Below are 17,712 nucleotides of genomic sequence, written 5' to 3'. Positions count from 1 at the left end.
TGATCTCACTTTTTTGCGAGAAAAAGATAACACTGTGATAACTCCACAATTAGATCAATATCTTAACAGCGTTATGGAATATTACTTGAAAATCTTCACAGATGGTTCTAAGGATCCAGAGAGTGGGAAAGCAGGATTTGGGGTGTATGTAGCTCAGTTGGGACTCAAGTTTGATCAGCGTATCACAAATGGAAGTTCTGTTTTCACTACAGAATTACTGGCGATTCTTTGGGCTCTGTGGTGGACTAAGGACATAAAACCAAAATCAGTTCTCATTTGTTTGGACTCAGCAGCTGCTCTGATGGCCTTAAGAGGAGGTAAATTGAAAACTCGGCCTGATCTTGTTAAAGAAATATTGTCTGTTCTGATTAGAGTTGGAAAGACTGGGTGTGAAGTCAAGTTTTATCAGAACAGACAATATTTCTTGTTAAAGAAATATTGTCTGTTCTGATTAGAGTTGGAAAGACTGGGTGTGAAGTCAAGTTTTGTTGGGTTCCTGGACATGCTGGAGTTGAGGGAAATGAAATTGCAGATTCTATAGCAAAGGCAACCCTGCAGAAAGACGTAATAGATTTAAATATATCTCCGAGAAGAGTGGAACTGAGAGAAATAATCAAAGAGGGTGTTGAAAAAGAATGGCAGGAACTGTGGGAAAAGGAGACTAGAAGAAGGTATTATTTGTCAGTTGTCAGAGCTGGGTGTTGAGACATTTTCTGTTAAATCTATTCTCGGGCAGGGTGAGACTCATCAGATGATTACAAGAGCTGCCTTACAGTTCCTGCGTGAAGCAGAGTTGTATGTGAGAATATAAAAAGACTTTGTCCAGTGGAGGGCAGTAATACGCCAAGTAGCGTCGATACTGCCGGAAACGAAGAAGAAGAAGAAGAAGAAGAAGAAGAAGAAGAAGAAGAAGAAGTAGTAACGTTAAACAAAGGAAGCGTGAGCAGCGTTAGCTCTGTTCATCTACAGAATGAGCTGGGGGAAGGCTTTTAGGTCATAACACAGGTAATTATTCATTTTATAGTTTAGCAACAATGTCTTCAGTTCAGTATTTGAGAGGGTTTATCAACGAGAGACTAACTGCCGCTGCTGAAGAAATATTCGGAGTTATAGAGAAAACTATCGTCGAGTACGAAGAAGAGATCGACCGTCAGCGCAGACTGTTGGATATAACTTGGAAACCTGAAATAAAGTTACACAGGATAGGTATGTAAAACCCTATTTATTTAAATAGCACAAAACAGAGAAATTGAATAATCACAGCTGTTGATATACACTCACTGGCCACTTTATTAGGTACACCTTGATAGTACCGTGTTGGACCCCTTTTGCCTTCAGAACTGCCTTTATTCTTGGTGGCACAGATTCAACAAGGTGCTGCAAACATTCCTCAGAGATTTTGGTCCATATTGACATGATAGCATCACACAGTTGCTGCAGATTTGTCGGCTGCACATCCATGATGTGAATCTCCCGTTCCAGCACATCCCAAAGGTGCTCTATTGGACTGAGATCTGGTGACTGTGGAGGCCATTGGAGTACAGTGAACTCATTGTCATGTTCAAGAAAGCAGTTTGAGATGATCTGAGCTTTGTGACATGGTGCGTTATCCTGCTGGAAGTAGCCATCAGAAGATGGGTACACTGTGGTCATAAAGGGATGGACACGGTCAGCAACAATACTCAGGTAGGCTGTGGTATTTAAACCATGCTCAGTTGGTACTAAGGGACCCAAAGTGTGCCAAGAAAATATCCCCAACACCATTACACCACCAGCAGCAGCCTGAACCATTGATACAAGGCAGGATGGATCCATGCTTTCATGCTGTTTACACCAAATTCTGAGCCTACCATCTGAATGTGGCAGCAGAAATCCAGACTCATCAGACCAGGCAACATTTTTCCAATCTTCTGTTGTCCAGTTTTGGTGAGCCTGTGTGAATTGTAGCCTCAGTTTCCTGTTGTTAGCTGACAGGAGTAGCACCTGGTGTGGTCTTCTGCTGCTGTAGCCCATCTGCTTCAAGGTTGGACGTGTTGTTGGTTCAGAGATGGTCTTCTGCAGACCTTGGTTGTAACCAGTGGTTATTTGAGTTACTGTTGCCTTTCTATCATCTTGAACCAGTCTGGCCATTCTCCTCTGACCTCTGGCATCAACAAGGCATTTTGACCCAGAGAACTGCAGCTCAGTGGAACCCTAGAGATGGTTGTGCATGAAAATCCCAATAGATCAGCAGTGTCTGAAATGCTCAGACCAGCCCGTCTGGCACCAACAACCATGCCACGTTCAAAGTCACTTAAATCACATTTCATCCCCATTTTGATGCTCGGTTTGAACTTCAGCAGGTCATCTTGACCATGTCTACATGCCTAAATGCATTGAGTTGCTGCCACACGATTGCCTGTTAGCTATTTGTGTCAACAAGCAGCTAAACAGGTGTACCTAATTAAGTGGCCATTGAGTATATATACTAATAATTAGCTTGCATGTCTGCATTTTCTTCTTTACTAACTTAATAATATCCTTTTTATTTTGATCTCAGTTCCTCCAGAGCTCCCACAGCAACATGTCTGTAAGGAGGAGGAGGTTGTCGCTGAGCAGCAGCTCTGTGTTCAGGAGAGGAACTCCAGTGTGGAGCAAGAGGAGCCAGAGCCTCCAGAGATTAAAGAGGAAGAGGAGGAACTGTGCAGCAGTCAGGAGGGAGAGCAGCTTGAAGTGAAGCAGGAGACTGATGACTTTATGTTGACTCCTACTAATGAGGAAAGTGAGCACAGTGACGATCAGACTGTGAACTGGAGTATCACTGAAACTCAGAATATGGTGGAGGAAATGCCTCTAGAGTACATTGCAGATAAAAGTCACGTTGTCCCAGAACCAGACAGTGACCACCAGCTCCTCTCTCATGAAGCTGAGAGCCAAGATCAGGAAGGAGACAAGCATGGAGACTCAGGTTCAACTAGAAATTCAGAGCAAACACAACCGAATCACAACAGCAACAGTCACACTAACAACTCATATAACCCTACTATATCAACAATTCACTATAATACTGGCACAGGTAAAAAGTCTTTGAAATGTGACACATGTGGGAAAGCTTTCACATGTAGGTCACTTTTTCAGAGACACCTGAGAGCACACACAGGTGAGAAGCCATATTCTTGCAACATCTGTGGGAAAAAATTTACTCAGACATCAGGACTGAACGCTCATAGAAGAACACACACAGGTGAGAAGCCATACTCTTGCAACATCTGTGGGAAAAAATTCACTCAGACATCAGTATTGAATGCTCATAGAAGAACACACACAGGTGAGAAGCCATATTGTTGCAAAACGTGTGGAAAAGATTTCAGAACAAGAGGTAGCTTGATGGACCACACCAGAACACACACAGGAGAGAGGCCATATTGTTGCAAAACGTGTGGGAAAGATTTTGGACGTAAGAGTCACTTGACTGTCCACATGAGAATCCACACAGGTGAGAAGCCGTATGTTTGCAAAACCTGTGGGGCAGCTTTCACACTCGGAAGTCACTTGACTGTCCACATGAGAACTCACACAGGTGAGAAGCCGTGTGTTTGCAAAACATGTGGGGCAGCTTTCAGACATAGTGGCCACCTAATAGGCCACATGAGAACCCACACAGGTGAGAAGCCGTTTATATGCAAAACCTGTGGGGCAGCTTTCACACTCAAAAGTCACTTGACTGTCCACATGAGAAACCACACAGGTGAGAAGCCGTATCCTTGCAAAACATGTGGGGCAGCTTTCAGACATAGTAGCCACCTAATAGGCCACATGAGAACCCACACAGGTGAGAAGCCGTTTATATGCAAAACCTGTGGGGCAGCTTTCACACTCAGAAGTTACTTGAATGTCCACATGAGAAACCACATTCTTGCAGCACCCGCAGGAAAAGATGCTGTCGGACAACAGAATTGAAATCTCATGTAAGAACCCATACAGGTGACAGACGCCATATTAATACAACACCTGTGGAAAAAATTCAGACATAACAGCAAATCTTTAGTCCACACATGAGGAGGCCAAAACAGGCAGAAGCTGTACTTTTGCACGATCTACAGGAACTACATGGTGCTGTCAGTGGATCAGCCCAAACAATGAATGCAATGATACGTGCCCCAAGGAGCATGGGTGACAAAATGGTGTTAATTTCAGATTGTAAGATGATGACACGCAGGAGGTGATTTAATATTGCAGCACAGCAGCTGGAGGTGAACTAGGATTTGATACCGCTAGGTGGTTTCAGTGGAGCTGCTTCATATTGAACAATGTGTGCAGTGGAGGAATGTAACTACAAGTAGGCTACTCAAGTACAATATTCATGGATAACATTGTGCTCAGATGGGTAAGACTGCATGTACATTCCACACAAATAAAGTATCACACTTAAAATAATAATAATTTGTCTTTCTTTCTTTCTTTCTTTAAAGGTATTCTTTGCCTATTTTTTCCTGTCATATATAGTTCTTATTACTTCATTTTTAATGTCAGATGTGCTGTTTAGAGCATGACATTGACCTGACAGCAATGGTTACTTTGAGATTGTTATTACACAGCACTAAAACTAAGTGTGGAAATAGGTCTAGCTATGGGAGGCTATGTTTTTACACTGAAAATCCTAGAATGCGCCTATTAGTCATGATGCTTTTTGACACTATACATTAATATGTACAGCAGATGCCTCCTGCTGCTATCATTAGTCATACTTCTACTATTATTATACACATATGATTATTGTCATACATGTATACTATCAGATATTAATATATTATTATTAATTATAATATTACTTTCATTAATGTTGTAAGCTACTGTCATTACCGTCTCCTGCATCTCTCTCTGTCTCTCTCTTTCTGTCTGTCTCATTGTGTCATATGGATTACTGTTAATTTATTATGTTGATCTGTTCTGTACGACATCTATTGCAAGTCTGTCCGTCCTGGAAGAGGGATCCCTCCTCAGTTGCTCTTCCTGAGGTTTCTACTGTTTTTTTCCCCCGTTAAAGGTTTTTTTTGGGGGAGTTTTTCCTTATCAGCTGTGAGGGTCCTAAGGACAGAGGGATGTCGTATGCTGTAAAGCCCTGTGAAGCAAATTGGGATTTGTGATATTGGGCTTTATAAATAAAACTGATTGATTGATTGATTGATTGATTGATATACTTGTAATGTACACATTATGGTCTCAATGACACTGACAAGGACTATTTTGCATTCATGTTTCATACTATAAAATCACATTTTTAACACAATCATTTGACACCTTAATTAATTTGAATGCATGGGTATTTAAAACTGTTGTTGCTTATCTGTGTTCAGTCCTTTCACAGCTGCTGATATGTTTTTATCTAATGTAATTTCTATGAAATGACTCAAAAACATATTGAATGTAGAAGTATTGAGAAAATAACTTTATTTCCATGTGAAAAGAAGGGAGACGTTCAACGTACAACATCAAGTGAAACGGAACGAAAGGTTAACTTACTTCCGGTGTCGGAACTCAAACAGTGTGACATCCAGCGGAAGTAAACAAAGGAAGCGCTAGCAGCGGCGTTAGCTATGTGGATGGATTGAGTTAGCTGGAAGAAGGTTCTTAGGTCATAACACAGGTAATTATTCATTTTATAGTTTAGCAACAATGTCTTCAGTTCAGTATTTGAGAGGGTTTATCAACGAGAGACTAACTGCTGCTGCTGAAGAAATATTCGGAGTTATAGAGAAAACTATCGTCGAGTACGAAGAAGAGATCGACCGTCAGCGCAGACTGTTGGATATAGCTTGGAAACCTGAAATAAAGTTACACAGGATAGGTATGTAAAACCCTATTTATTTAAATACCACAAATCAGAGAAATTGAATAATCACAGCTGTTGATGTACACTCACTGGCCACTTTATTAGGTACACCTTGATAGTACCGTGTTGGACCCCTTTTGCCTTCAGAACTGCCTTAATTCTTGGTGTCATAGATTCAACAAGGTGCTGGAAACATTCCTCAGAGATTTTGGTCCATGTTGACATGATAGCATCACACAGTTGCTGCAGATTTGTCGGCTGCACATCCATGATGTGAATCTCCCGTTCCAGCACATCCCAAAGGTGCTCTATTGGATTGAGATCTGGTGACTGTGGAGGCCATTGGAGTACAGTGAACTCATTGTCATGTTCAAGAAAGCAGTTTGAGATGATTTGAGCTTTGTGACATGGTGCGTTATCCTGCTGGAAGTAGCCATCAGAAGATGGGTACACTGTGGTCATAAAGGGATGGACACGGTCAGCAACAATACTCAGGTAGGCTGTGGTGTTTAAACCATGCTCAGTTGGTACTAAGGGGCCCAAAGTGTGCCAAGAAAATCTCCCCCACACCATTACACCACCAGCAGCAGCCTGAACCGTTGATACAAGGCAGGATGGATCCATGCTTTCATGTTGTTTACACCAAATTCTGAGCCTACCATCTGAATGTGGCAGCAGAAATCCAGACTCATCAGACCAGGCAACGTTTTTCCAATCTTCTAATGTCCAGTTTTGGTGAGCCTGTGTGAATTGTAGCTTCAATTTCCTGTTGTTAGCTGGCACCTGGTGTGGTCTTCTGCTGCTGTAGCCCATCTGCTTCAAGGTTGGACGTGCTGTTGGTTCAGAGATGGTCTTCTGCAGACCTTGGTTGTAACCAGTGGTTATTTGAGTTACTGTTGCCTTTCTATCATCTTGAACCAGTCTGGCCATTCTCCTCTGACCTCTGGCATCAACAAGGCACTTTGACCCAGAGAACTGCTGCTCACTGGAACCCTAGAGATGGTTGTGCATGAAAATCCCAATTGATCAGCAGTGTCTGAAATACTCAGACCAGCCCATCTGGCACCAACAACCATGCCACGTTCAAAGTCACTAAAATCACATTTCATCCCCATTTTGATGCTCGGTTTGAACTTCAGCAGGTCGTCTTGACCATGTCTACATGCCTAAATGCATTGAGTTGGTGCCACACGATTGCCTGTTAGCTATTTGTGTCAACAAGCAGTTAAATGGGTGTACCTAATTAAGTGGCCATTGAGTGTAATTAGCTTGTATGTCTGCATTTTCTTCTTTACCAACTTAATAGTATCCTATTCATTTTGATCTCAGTTCCTCCAGAGCTCCCACAGCAACATGTCTGTAAGGAGGAGGAGGTTGTCGCTGAGCAGCAGCTCTGTGTTCAGGAGAGGAACTCCAGTGTGGAGCAAGAGGAGCCAAAGCCTCCACAGATTAAAGAGGAAGAGGAGGAACTGTGCAGCAGTCAGGAGGGAGAGCAGCTTGAAGTGAAGCAGGAGACTGATGACTTTATGTTGACTCCTACTAATGAGGAAAGTGAGCACAGTGACGATCAGACTGTGAACTGGAGTATCAATGAAACTCAGAATATGGTGGAGGAAATGCCTCTAGAGTACATTGCAGATAAAAGCTATGTGGTCCCAGAACCAGACAGTGACCACCAGCTCCTCTCTCATGAAGCTGAGAGCCAAGATCAGAAAGGAGACAAGCATGGAGACTCAGGTTCAACTAGAAATGCAGAGCAAACAGAATCGAATCACAGCAGCAACAGTCACATTAACAACTTATATAACCCTACTATATCAACAATTCACTATAATACTCACACAGGTAAAAAGTCTTTCAAATGTGACACGTGTGGGAAAGCTTTCACATGTAGGTCTGATTTAAAGAGACACCTGAGAACACACACAGGTGAGAAGCCACATCCTTGCAACATTTGTGGGAAAAAATTCACTCAGACATCAGTATTGAACGCTCACATAAGAATCCACACAGACGAAAGGCCGTACTCTTGCAAAACATGTGGAAAAGATTTCAGATCAAGGAGTCATTTGATAGACCACACCAGAACTCACACAGGAGAGAAGCCGTACACATGCAAAACATGTGGGAGGGCTTTCAGACTCAGTGGTCACTTGACAGGCCACATGAGAACCCACACAGGTGAGAAGCCATTTACATGCACAACATGTGGGAGAGCTTTCAGACTTAGTGGCCACTTAATAGGTCACATGAGAACTCACACAGGTGAAAAGCCATTTGTGTGTAAAACATGTGGGAGAGCTTTCAGACTGAGTAGTCACCTGATAGGCCACATGAGAACTCACACAGGTGAGAAGCCGTATTCTTGCGACACGTGCGGGAAAAGATTCTGTCGGACAATAGAATTGAAGACTCATATAAGAACCCATGCAGGTGACAGAAGCCATTTTCAAGCAACACCTGTGGAAAAAAATTCAGACATAACGGCAAATTGTTAGTCCACGTGAGAAGAGGCAAAGGCAGGGAGAAGCTGTACTTTTGCAAGATCTACAGGAAAAGATATTTTGGATGCCCCTCATTTGGCAGAGCACACAAGATCGCATACAGACAATTGATTTTGCTTCTGCGAAATATGAGACAGTTTACTGTTTATGTGTCACTTTCAAAACACACAAGACCTGACAGAAGTGAGGAGACATGTAATTGCAGCACCTTAAAGAAAATGTGTACTCAAATTAGTACTTCATTAAAGCACTTGAGGATCCGTACACACAGGAGCAACCATGGAGCTGAAACTCCTGTGGAGACATGTGCACTAACTGACTAACTCTTTGAACAATTTTTATACACTATATCAGATATATGAGAGGACTCTCTACTGCTGTTAGATCATTTATGTTATCATGCCCACAAGTATTTTATTTTTTGGTTGCATTGAGTCATTTAATGCCAAATAATGTATTTTGTTATTGCATGAACTTGATGTACTTTTTCTGTTTAGTGTTGTAGTGGTGAGACACTAATTGTAGATGTTGAACTACATGGTGCTGTCAGTGGATCAGCCCAAACAATGAATGCAATGATACGTGCCCTAAGGAGCATGGGTGACAAAATGGTGTTAAAGAAAGGGTTCATTTCAGATTGTAAGATGATGACATGCAGGAGGTGATTTAATATTGCAGCACAGCAGCTGGAGGTTAACTAAGATTTGATACCGCTAGGTGGTTTCAGTGGAGCTGCTTCATATTGAACAATGTGTGCAGTGGAGGAATGTAACTACAAGTAGGCTACTCAAGTACAATATTCATGGATAACATTGTGCTCAGATGGGTAAGACTGCATGTACATTCCACACAAAATGTCACACTTAAAATAATAATAATAAATCACTTTTAAGGTATTCTTTGACTAATTTTTCCATGTTACATATAGTTCTTATTACTTCGTTCTTACCGTCAAATGTGCTTTTTAGAGCATGACATTGACTTGACAGCGATGGTTACTTTGAGATTGTTATTACACAGCACTAAAACTAAGTGTGGAGATAGGTCTGGCTATGGGAGGCTATGTTTTTACACTCAAAAACCTAGAATGTGCCTATTAATCATGATGCCTTTTGAGTCTATAAACCAGGTAAATAATTAATACATAAAAATAAAATTGTTTCACGTCAACAAGCTGCTACACAGTGCTATGAACACATTATGGCCTCAGTAACACTGACAAGGACTATTTTGCATTCATGTTTCATACTTTAAAATCACATTTTTAACAATTTTTTGACATGTTAATTAATTTGAACGCATGGGTATTTAACACTGTCCCTGCTACTTTTGCTTGTCTAAGTTAAGTCCTTTCATTTCACAGCTGTTGATTTTTTTTTATTTGAGGTTATGTGTTTTAACTAACTTGAAAACACATCAGGAATGTAGAAGTATTGAGAAAATAACTTTATTTCCATGTGAAATGAAGCGAAACGTTCAAAGTTCAACATCAAGTGAAACGGAACCAAAGGTTAACTCACTTCCGGTGTCGGAACTCAACAGTGTGACATCCAGCGGAAGTAAACAAAGGAAGCGTTAGCAGCGTTAGCTCAGTGGATGTACAGAATGAGCTGGGAGAAGGTTTTTAGGTCATAACATTTATTTTATAGCTTAGCAACAATGTATTCAGTTCAGTATTTGAGAGTGTTTATCAGCGAGAGACTAAATGCTGCTGCTGAAGAAATATTCGGAGTTATAGAAAAAACTATCGTCGAGTACGAAGAAGAGATCGACCGTCAGCGCAGACTGTTGGATATAGCTTGGAAACCTGAAATAAAATTACTCAGAATAGGTGTGTAAGATGTAATTATTTTATCGACTCAAAATACAGCAATTTGATTTACATATAATTCCAATTGTTTGCATACACTCTCCGGCCACTTTATTAGGTACCCTTTGCTTCAGCAGGTCGTCTTGACCATGTCTACAAGTTGCTGCCACGTGATTGCCTGTTAGCTATTTGTGTCAACAAGCAGTTAAACAGGTGTACCTAATTAAGTGGCCATTGAGCGTATATACTGATAATAATTAGCTCGCATGTCTGCATTTTCTTCTTCGCCATCACAGTAGTATCCTATTCGTTTTGATCTCAGTTCCTCCAGAGCTCCCACAGCAACATGTCTGTAAGGAGGAGGAGGTTGTCGCTGAGCAGCAGCTCTGTATTGAAGAGAGGAACTCCAGTGTGGACCAAGAGGAGCCAGAGCCTCCACAGATTAAAGAGGAAAAGGAGGAAGTCTGCAGCAGTCAGGAGGAAGAGCAGCTTGAAGTGAAGCAGGAGACTGATGACTTTATGTTGACTCCTTCTAATGAGGAAAGTGAGCACAGTGAAGATCAGACTGTGAACTGGAGTATCGATGAAACAAATGTTTTAGAGGGAAACCTTCCAAACTACATTTGTGTTAAAAGCGCTGTCTCACCAGACCCAAACAGTGACTACCAGCTCTTCTCTCACAACTCTCATGAAGCTGAGAGCCAAGATCGGAAAGAAGGTAAGCATGGAGACTCAGGTTCAACTAGAAATGCAGAGCCAGAACAACAAAATCAATGTCACAAAGGTAACAGTATATAACCATACCTTGTCAGTGATTCACTGGAATACTCACAAAGGTAAGACGTCTTTAAAATGTGACACGTGTGGGAAAGGTTAGTCTGCTTTGAAGAGACACCTGACAACGCACCCATTAGAAGCCACATTCAGGTAACACCTGCAGAAAAAGATTTTGTAGGACATCACTATTGTAGGCTCATATTAGAATCCACACAGGTTACAAAAGCCATATTCTTGCAACACCTGTGGAAACAATTTCAGAGCTAATAGTGTCTTGATCGTTCACACGAGAGGAGCCCACATAGGCGAGAAGCTGTACCTTTGCATGACCTGCAGAAAAAAACACTTTCATGCGTCTCCTATAGAGCCTACAAGATCGCATACAAGCAAGAAGCCTTGTATTTCCAAAATACGTGAGACAATTCAGTTCTTGTTTCATGGTCTTTTCAGACTGTGAAGTTATAACATGCAAAAGGTGTTGTAATATTGCAGCTCAGCACCTGGAGGTTAGGTTCACTTTTGATTTGAGACTGGTAGTTTCAGTGGAGCTGCCTCATTGAACAAACATGTATGCAGTGGATAAATGTAACTCCATGTCAGCCACTCAAGTACTGTATTTATGGATAACACTGATGTGCTCAGATTACCAAGACTACATGTGTAAGGGGTGCCAAGTAGCGCAGTAGGTAGGGCGGGAGCTCCGTGTACAAAGGCAGTGTCCTTGTGTGCAGTGGCTGCAGGTTTGATTCCAGCCGCCAGCCCTTTGCTGCATGTTGTCCCCTCTCTCTGTCCCCTTTTCATACCTCAAATTGTCCTGTCATTTAAGGCTATTGGTAATTTGGTAATTTACCATCACAGTAGTTGTCCTGTTTCTCTTGTTCTCAATCCCTCCAGAGCTCCCACAGCAACATGTCTGGAAGAAGAAGAAGAAGGAGGCTGTCGCTGACCAGCAGCTCTGTATTGAGGAGAGGAACTCCAGTGTGGACCAAGAGGAGCCAGAGCCTCCACAGATCAAAGAGGAAGAAGAGGAACTGTGCAGCAGTCAGGAGGGAGAGCAACTTGAAGTGAAGCAGGAGACTGATGACTTTATGTTGATTCCTCCTTATGAAGAAAGTGACCACAGTGAAGACGAGTCTCTCAATGTTAGTATCAGTGAATCTCAAAATGTGGTGGAGGAAAACTTTATAAACTACATTGTTATTAAAAACTCTGTGGTCCCAGAAGCAGACAGTGACCACCAGCTCCTCTCTCACAACTCTCATGAAGCTGAGAGCCAACATCAGGAAGGAGACGAGCACGGAGACTCAGGATCAACTTACAATGTATCTAACCCTTTTATATCAACAATTCAGTGTAATACTCACACAGGTAAAACGTCTTTAAAGTGTGACACATGTGGGAAAACTTTTAAGTATAGGTCAGATTTAAAGAGACACCTGATAACACACACAGGTGAGAAGCCATATTCTTGCAACACCTGTGGGAAAAAATTCATTCAGCCATCATTATTGAAGAATCATATAAGAATACACACAGGTGAGAAGCCATTTATTTGCAAGACATGTGGGAAAGAATTTGGATATAGCAGTCACTTGAAAGTCCACATGAGAACTCACACAGGAGAGAAGCCATATTCTTGCAAAACATGCGGAAAAGATTTCAGACTTCTTAGTAATTTGAATGTCCACTTGAGGATCCACACAGGTGTGAAGCCGTTTTCTTGCAACACCTGTGGAAAAGATTTCGGACGCAAAAGTCACTTGATAGGCCACATGAGAATTCACACGGGAGAGACGCCGTTTACGTGCAAAATATGTGGGAGAGCTTTCAAACTTAGTTCAGGCTTGATAGGCCACATGAGAACCCACACAGGTGAGAAGCCATATTCTTGCAACACCTGCGGGAAGACGTTCTGTCGGTCATCAGTATTGAATATGCATTTAAATATCCATACAGGTGCGAAGCCGTATTGTTGCAGCACCTGTGGAAAAGATTACAGGCGTAAGTGTGACATGGTAGTCCACATGAAAAGAGCCCACGCTGGTGAGAAGTCGGACCATTGCAAGACTTGTGGGAAAAGCTGCTTTGATGGGTCTACTACGGCAAACCATATAGCATTGCAGTCAGGCGAGTAGATTTGCTTTTGCATGAGAACTCAGAAGTGAAGAGCCAAATAATTGTAGCACTTAAAGGAAAACTTTTACCCAAATCATGTTCTTGGAAAAAAAACACCTGAGGATCAGGAGATACCATTGAACTGAAACCTCCGATGAGTCATGCTCACTAACTGTATGAAATACATTTTTGCAATAGCTACATCTCTGCCATTAAATGCATACAATCCCCAAAAAGTCACAATATGTTGAAGTAGTACATTTTCAACAATCCTATCAAGTTTTATTGATCTGATCTCCTTGGGTTTGGTCACTTATGTTGTCACCCTGCCAATTAGAGTCTTTTCCTTTTTGTCTGGACATGTCATATTTAATTAAAATGTTATGTATTTTGTCATTGCATCTACTTGATATAATTTTTGTTGTTTGGGGTTTTCGTAGTGACACAAAAGCAAAAGTAAATCGTGTACTGCTTGGTGCTTTTAATGCTTAAATAAGCTTAGATTATAAGAAGTTATAATATTAAGGATCATGGGCAAGAGAATGCTGTTTTTCTGTCTAATGCATATTCTAAAAGTAAAGCTTTGTAAGGTGATTATTTAAGAAAACCAGTCACCCTGACGTCTTAAGTTAGAGAAGTAAATTATGTTCATCGCAGCTGCAGCAGAGTGTGACTTAAATTAAGTGTATAATAAGTTGTCATAGTGAGAATAGTTCTTATCAGTGTTAAGTTATAACATGCAGGACATGTTTTAATATTGCAACTCAGCGACTGGAGGTTAAGTTAAATGATTTGATAGCATTTGTAAATTTGATCAGTGAAGCTGTCTCATATTGACCAAGAATGTCTATAGTGGAAAATGTAACATGTCGGCTACTCAAGTACTGTATTTATAGTACTCAGATGGCCAAGGTTGTATGTATTCCACACAAATAGAAAAGCTTAAAACACTTACAATAAAAGAAATAATCAGAACTTTTGAGTTATTTTTTGTTTGCTTTCCTTTTATGCTTTAAATAATTTTACTATACTGTGTTTTTACAAGCAAATTTAATTTTTTGGGGGCACCACAGTTACTTTGCCTGTTAAGGTTTTTACTCCAGAGTGCTAAAATGAAGTGTGCAGATAGGTTTGGCTATGCAAGACTTTATTTTTATCTACAAATACTTTAAATGAGCATGTTAAATATGATGCTCTCTTAATAAACTATCAATCAGTATGTGAACCAGGCAATAAATAAATAAATAAATTGCTCCACCTCTACTTACTGCTACAAAAATTATATTTACACATCATTTTGCAACAGGTTTCATGCCTTAAAATTACATTTTTGACGTATTAATTTGACACGTTTCTTAACAATTTGGATATATGAGTATTTAACACTGTTATTTCTACATTTACTTAGTTGTGCCAAGTCTTTACACTCCTACTGCTGTTTTTATTTAAATCTTTTTTTTTAATTACTTGAAAAGATATCAGTTAAATTTATTTGTTCAAAGATTTAAAAACAAAACAAAACAAAAACTAATTTTTCTGTGACATGAAGCGAGACGAACGAAAAACTAACTAATCCCAACTGCCGGAAGTTAGGATTGTGACATCCGGTGGATTGCGGAAGTAAACATAACGAGTGCCAGTAGCGTTCGCTAACAACTTGGGTGTGTTAGCCAGAAGAAGATATCTCAGTCGTTACGTTGGCAGTGATATCACTTTGTAATTAAGCAACAATGTCTTCAGCTCAGAATTTGAGAGAGTTTATCAGCAAGAGACTAACTGCTGCTGCTGAAGAAATATTCGGAGCTTTTCAAAAAACTATTGTCGACTACGAAGAAGAGATCGACCGTCAGCGCAGACAGTTGGATGAGACTTGGAAACCGGAAGTAACGTTACTCAGGATAGGTGTGTGAAACCTGTTTATTTTAATGCCACAAAACAGAGAAATTCGACTTATGTATAATCACAGTTGTTTAGATATTCTTACTGGTAATACTTAGCTCGCATGTCTACATTTTCATCTTCACCATAACAGTAGAATCCTATTCGTTTTGTTTTCAGTCCCTCCAGAGCTCCCACAGCAACATGTCTGTCAGCAGGACCAGGAGGAGGAGGTTGTCACTGACCAGCAGCCTGGCATTCAGGAGAGGAACTCCAGTGTGGACCAAGAGGAGCCAGATCCTCCACAGATGAAAGAGGAAGAGGAGGAACTGTGCAGCAGTCAGGAGGGAGAGCAGTTCGAGCTGAAGCAGGAGACTGATGCCTTTATGTTGAGTCTTTCTGATGAGGAAGGAGATGTCAAAGAAGATCAGACTCTGAACTTCAACCATAATGACACTGTAAGTGCAGCAGATGAAGAGTCTTCAATGAAAATGCCGGTTATAACCTCTGTGGTACCAGAACCAGACAATCATAATGATACTGTAAGTGCAGCAGAGGAAGAGTCTTCAGTGAAAATGCAGGTTGTAACCTCTGTGGTACCAGAACCAGACAATCATAATGACACTGTAAGTGCAGCAGAGGAAGAATCTTCGGTAAAAATGCTACTCAGAAGCTCTGTGGTACCAGAACCAAACAATCATGACACTGAAAGTCCAGCAGAAGAAGAGCCTTCAGCGAAAATGCCAGTTCTAACCTCTGTGGTACCAGAACCAAACTATCATAATGAGACTGTAAGTGCAGCAGAGAAAGAGCCTTCAGTAAAAATGCCGGTTATAAGCGCTGCGGTCCCAGAATCACACAGTGGCCACCAGCTCCTGTCTCACAACTCTCATGAAACCAAGAGCCAAGACCAGGAAGGAGGCAAGCATCGGGACTCAGGATCAACTAGAAAGGCAAAGCCAAAACAACAGAATCAACACCGCGAACATAACAGTCACACTCAAAATGTATCTAACCCCACTGTGTCAACAATTCACTGTCATACACGCACACGTAAAAAGTCTTTTAAATGTGATACATGTGGGGAAGCTTTCAAGAATGAGTCAGATTTGCAGATACACGCGAGAATCCACACAGGTGAAAAGCCACATACTTGCGACCACTGTGGCATGACGTTCACTCAGAAGGCATCATTGAATGGTCATTTAAGGGTCCATTCAAGTGAGAGGCCAAGTTCTTGCAAAACATGTGGGAAAGAATTCAGATATAAAAGTTACTTGTCAGACCACATGAGAATCCACACAGGAGAGAAGCCATATTCTTGCAACACCTGTGGGAAACGATTCAACCACGCAACGTCATTAAGATTTCACATGAGAACCCACACAGGCGAGAAGCCGTATTCTTGCAAAACATGTGGGAAAGAATTCAGATGTAGCAGCCACTTGACAGACCACATAAGAACCCACACAGGGAAGAGGCCTTATTGTTGCAACACCTGTGGAAAAGATTTCAGACGTAGTATAGACTTGACAACCCACTTGAGGATTCACACAGGAGAGAAGCCGTTCGCGTGCAAGACATGTGGGAAAGCTTTCGGCCGTCGTTATAACTTGATAGTCCACATGAGAGTTCACACAGGTAATAGGCCATATTGTTGCAGCGTCTGTGGGAAAGATTTTGTACATAATAGGAACTTGTCAGCCCACATGCGAAGAGACCACAGTGGTGAGAAGTTGGACCTTTGAAACGATCTGTGGGAAAACATGCTTTGGTGCTTTGCGTTTGAGATCGCATACATGCAAATAATCTTATTTTTGCGAAATATGTTGGAGACAATTCAACTCTTGTGGTTCCCGGTTAAAGCACACAAGAACTCACAGAGAGGAGCCACATAATTGCAGCGTTGAAGTAAAAGTTTTACTCAAATTACAAACATCTTGAAGAACATCTGAGGATCACTATACACAGGAAAAACTGCCAAGCTAAAACTCCTGTTGAGTGTAACTTTTACAATAGGTACTGAATGTATACAGTTCCCCATTGAGAGGAGTTTACAAAATGTTGAGGTAGTATATTTTCAGCAATGCCATCAAGTTTTGTTGCTCTGATTTCATTGTTTTCCTTCATATTTCTGTTGGCAACAATATTTCTTCAACAATCCCCCAAAGTTATTGAAAAGTCTTTGTTGCACAGGTAGTTCATGAATCTTAAAAATGTTTGATTGGTTATTAATATTGTTTTTATTTATTTATTTTTATCTTTACTGCTTTTGGCTCACTTGTGTCATCCTGCCAACTAGGATCTTTTTTTTTTGTCTGCAACATGTCATCTAATTTTGTATATTTTTGTATTTTGTAATCGCATCAGTTTGATGTAATTTTTGTTTTCAGTTTAAGTGGTGACACAGACAAAAACTGTAGATGATGCACTACATGGTGCTGTCAACAATTCAGCCTAAGTAACTAACAGAACAGTCAGTTTCCTCAGGGACATGGACTCTAAACTGCTGTTTTTGTTCTGCTGTGTTTTCTAACAATAAATCTTTGTTAGAAAAAAAACATCACCTTTGAGGTATTCTTTGAGTACTTTCCCTTCTACTACATATAGTTCTACTTTACTGCATGTTAAAGATAAATTTAATTTTTAGGGTACGACTTTTTCTTGACAGCCAGGGATATTTTGCTGATAGAGATTTTTACTACACAGGGCTAAAATGAAGTGTGGAGATAGAGCTGGCTACGTGAGACTAGATTTTACTGTACAAAAACTTACAATGAGCTAATTTTTTCCCCTTTAAAGGATTTTTGTGAGGA

At 40.9% G+C, this 17,712-nt stretch overlaps 3 protein-coding genes across 7 annotated transcripts; all 3 read left to right on the top strand.

Annotated features, from left to right (window-relative positions):
* The first annotated feature begins 867 nt into the window (after positions 1-867).
* Positions 868-4,419, top strand: LOC144458747 (uncharacterized). 2 transcript variants are annotated; one of them, XM_078162058.1, is made up of 2 exons: positions 868-1,206; positions 2,549-4,419. In XM_078162058.1, the coding sequence occupies exons 1-2, from the start codon at positions 1,035-1,037 to the stop codon at positions 3,937-3,939; spliced, it is 1,563 nt and encodes a 520-aa protein (XP_078018184.1). In that variant the 5' UTR covers positions 868-1,034; the 3' UTR covers positions 3,940-4,419. The 2 variants fall into 2 exon arrangements, with proteins under 2 accessions (XP_078018184.1, XP_078018183.1); XM_078162057.1 differs by having other exon boundaries at positions 872-1,206; positions 2,540-4,419.
* A 1,123-nt stretch (positions 4,420-5,542) lies between these two features.
* On the top strand, positions 5,543-9,212 carry LOC144458748 (uncharacterized). Its single transcript, XM_078162059.1, has 2 exons — positions 5,543-5,827; positions 7,142-9,212. Exons 1-2 carry the CDS (start codon positions 5,656-5,658, stop codon positions 8,308-8,310), a joined length of 1,341 nt encoding a protein of 446 aa, XP_078018185.1. The 5' UTR covers positions 5,543-5,655; the 3' UTR covers positions 8,311-9,212.
* A 640-nt stretch (positions 9,213-9,852) lies between these two features.
* On the top strand, positions 9,853-17,457 carry LOC117269885 (uncharacterized). 4 transcript variants are annotated; one of them, XM_078162054.1, is made up of 4 exons: positions 9,854-10,147; positions 10,449-10,844; positions 15,077-15,569; positions 15,651-17,457. In XM_078162054.1, the coding sequence occupies exons 1-4, from the start codon at positions 9,976-9,978 to the stop codon at positions 16,642-16,644; spliced, it is 2,055 nt and encodes a 684-aa protein (XP_078018180.1). In that variant the 5' UTR covers positions 9,854-9,975; the 3' UTR covers positions 16,645-17,457. The 4 variants fall into 4 exon arrangements, with proteins under 4 accessions (XP_078018181.1, XP_078018180.1, XP_078018179.1 ...); XM_078162055.1 differs by lacking the exons at positions 15,077-15,569; positions 15,651-17,457 and adding an exon at positions 11,798-13,991 and having other exon boundaries at positions 9,853-10,147; XM_078162053.1 differs by having other exon boundaries at positions 15,077-17,457.
* The last annotated feature ends 255 nt before the right edge of the window (positions 17,458-17,712 follow it).

The sequence above is a fragment of the Epinephelus lanceolatus genome, chromosome 19 (assembly GCF_041903045.1).
Source record: "Epinephelus lanceolatus isolate andai-2023 chromosome 19, ASM4190304v1, whole genome shotgun sequence".
In the NCBI taxonomy this organism is placed as follows: Eukaryota; Metazoa; Chordata; class Actinopteri; order Perciformes; family Serranidae; genus Epinephelus; species Epinephelus lanceolatus.
The sequence above is the reverse complement of the archived record's forward strand: the minus strand, read 5'-3'. Positions and strand labels throughout refer to the sequence as shown.

Excerpts from the sequence above, each read along its gene's own strand:
- LOC144458747 (XM_078162057.1), top strand. The coding sequence starts at position 1,035 with ATGTCTTCAGTTCAGTATTTGAGAGGGTTTATCAACGAGAGACTAACT. Across the intron at positions 1,207-2,539 it reads AATAAAGTTACACAGGATAG|TTCCTCCAGAGCTCCCACAG; the intron begins GTATGTAAAACC and ends TTTTGATCTCAG.
- LOC144458748 (XM_078162059.1), top strand. The coding sequence starts at position 5,656 with ATGTCTTCAGTTCAGTATTTGAGAGGGTTTATCAACGAGAGACTAACT. Across the intron at positions 5,828-7,141 it reads AATAAAGTTACACAGGATAG|TTCCTCCAGAGCTCCCACAG; the intron begins GTATGTAAAACC and ends TTTTGATCTCAG.
- LOC117269885 (XM_078162053.1), top strand. The coding sequence starts at position 9,976 with ATGTATTCAGTTCAGTATTTGAGAGTGTTTATCAGCGAGAGACTAAAT. Across the intron at positions 10,148-10,448 it reads AATAAAATTACTCAGAATAG|TTCCTCCAGAGCTCCCACAG; the intron begins GTGTGTAAGATG and ends TTTTGATCTCAG. Across the intron at positions 10,845-15,076 it reads GAGCCAAGATCGGAAAGAAG|TCCCTCCAGAGCTCCCACAG; the intron begins GTAAGCATGGAG and ends TTTTGTTTTCAG.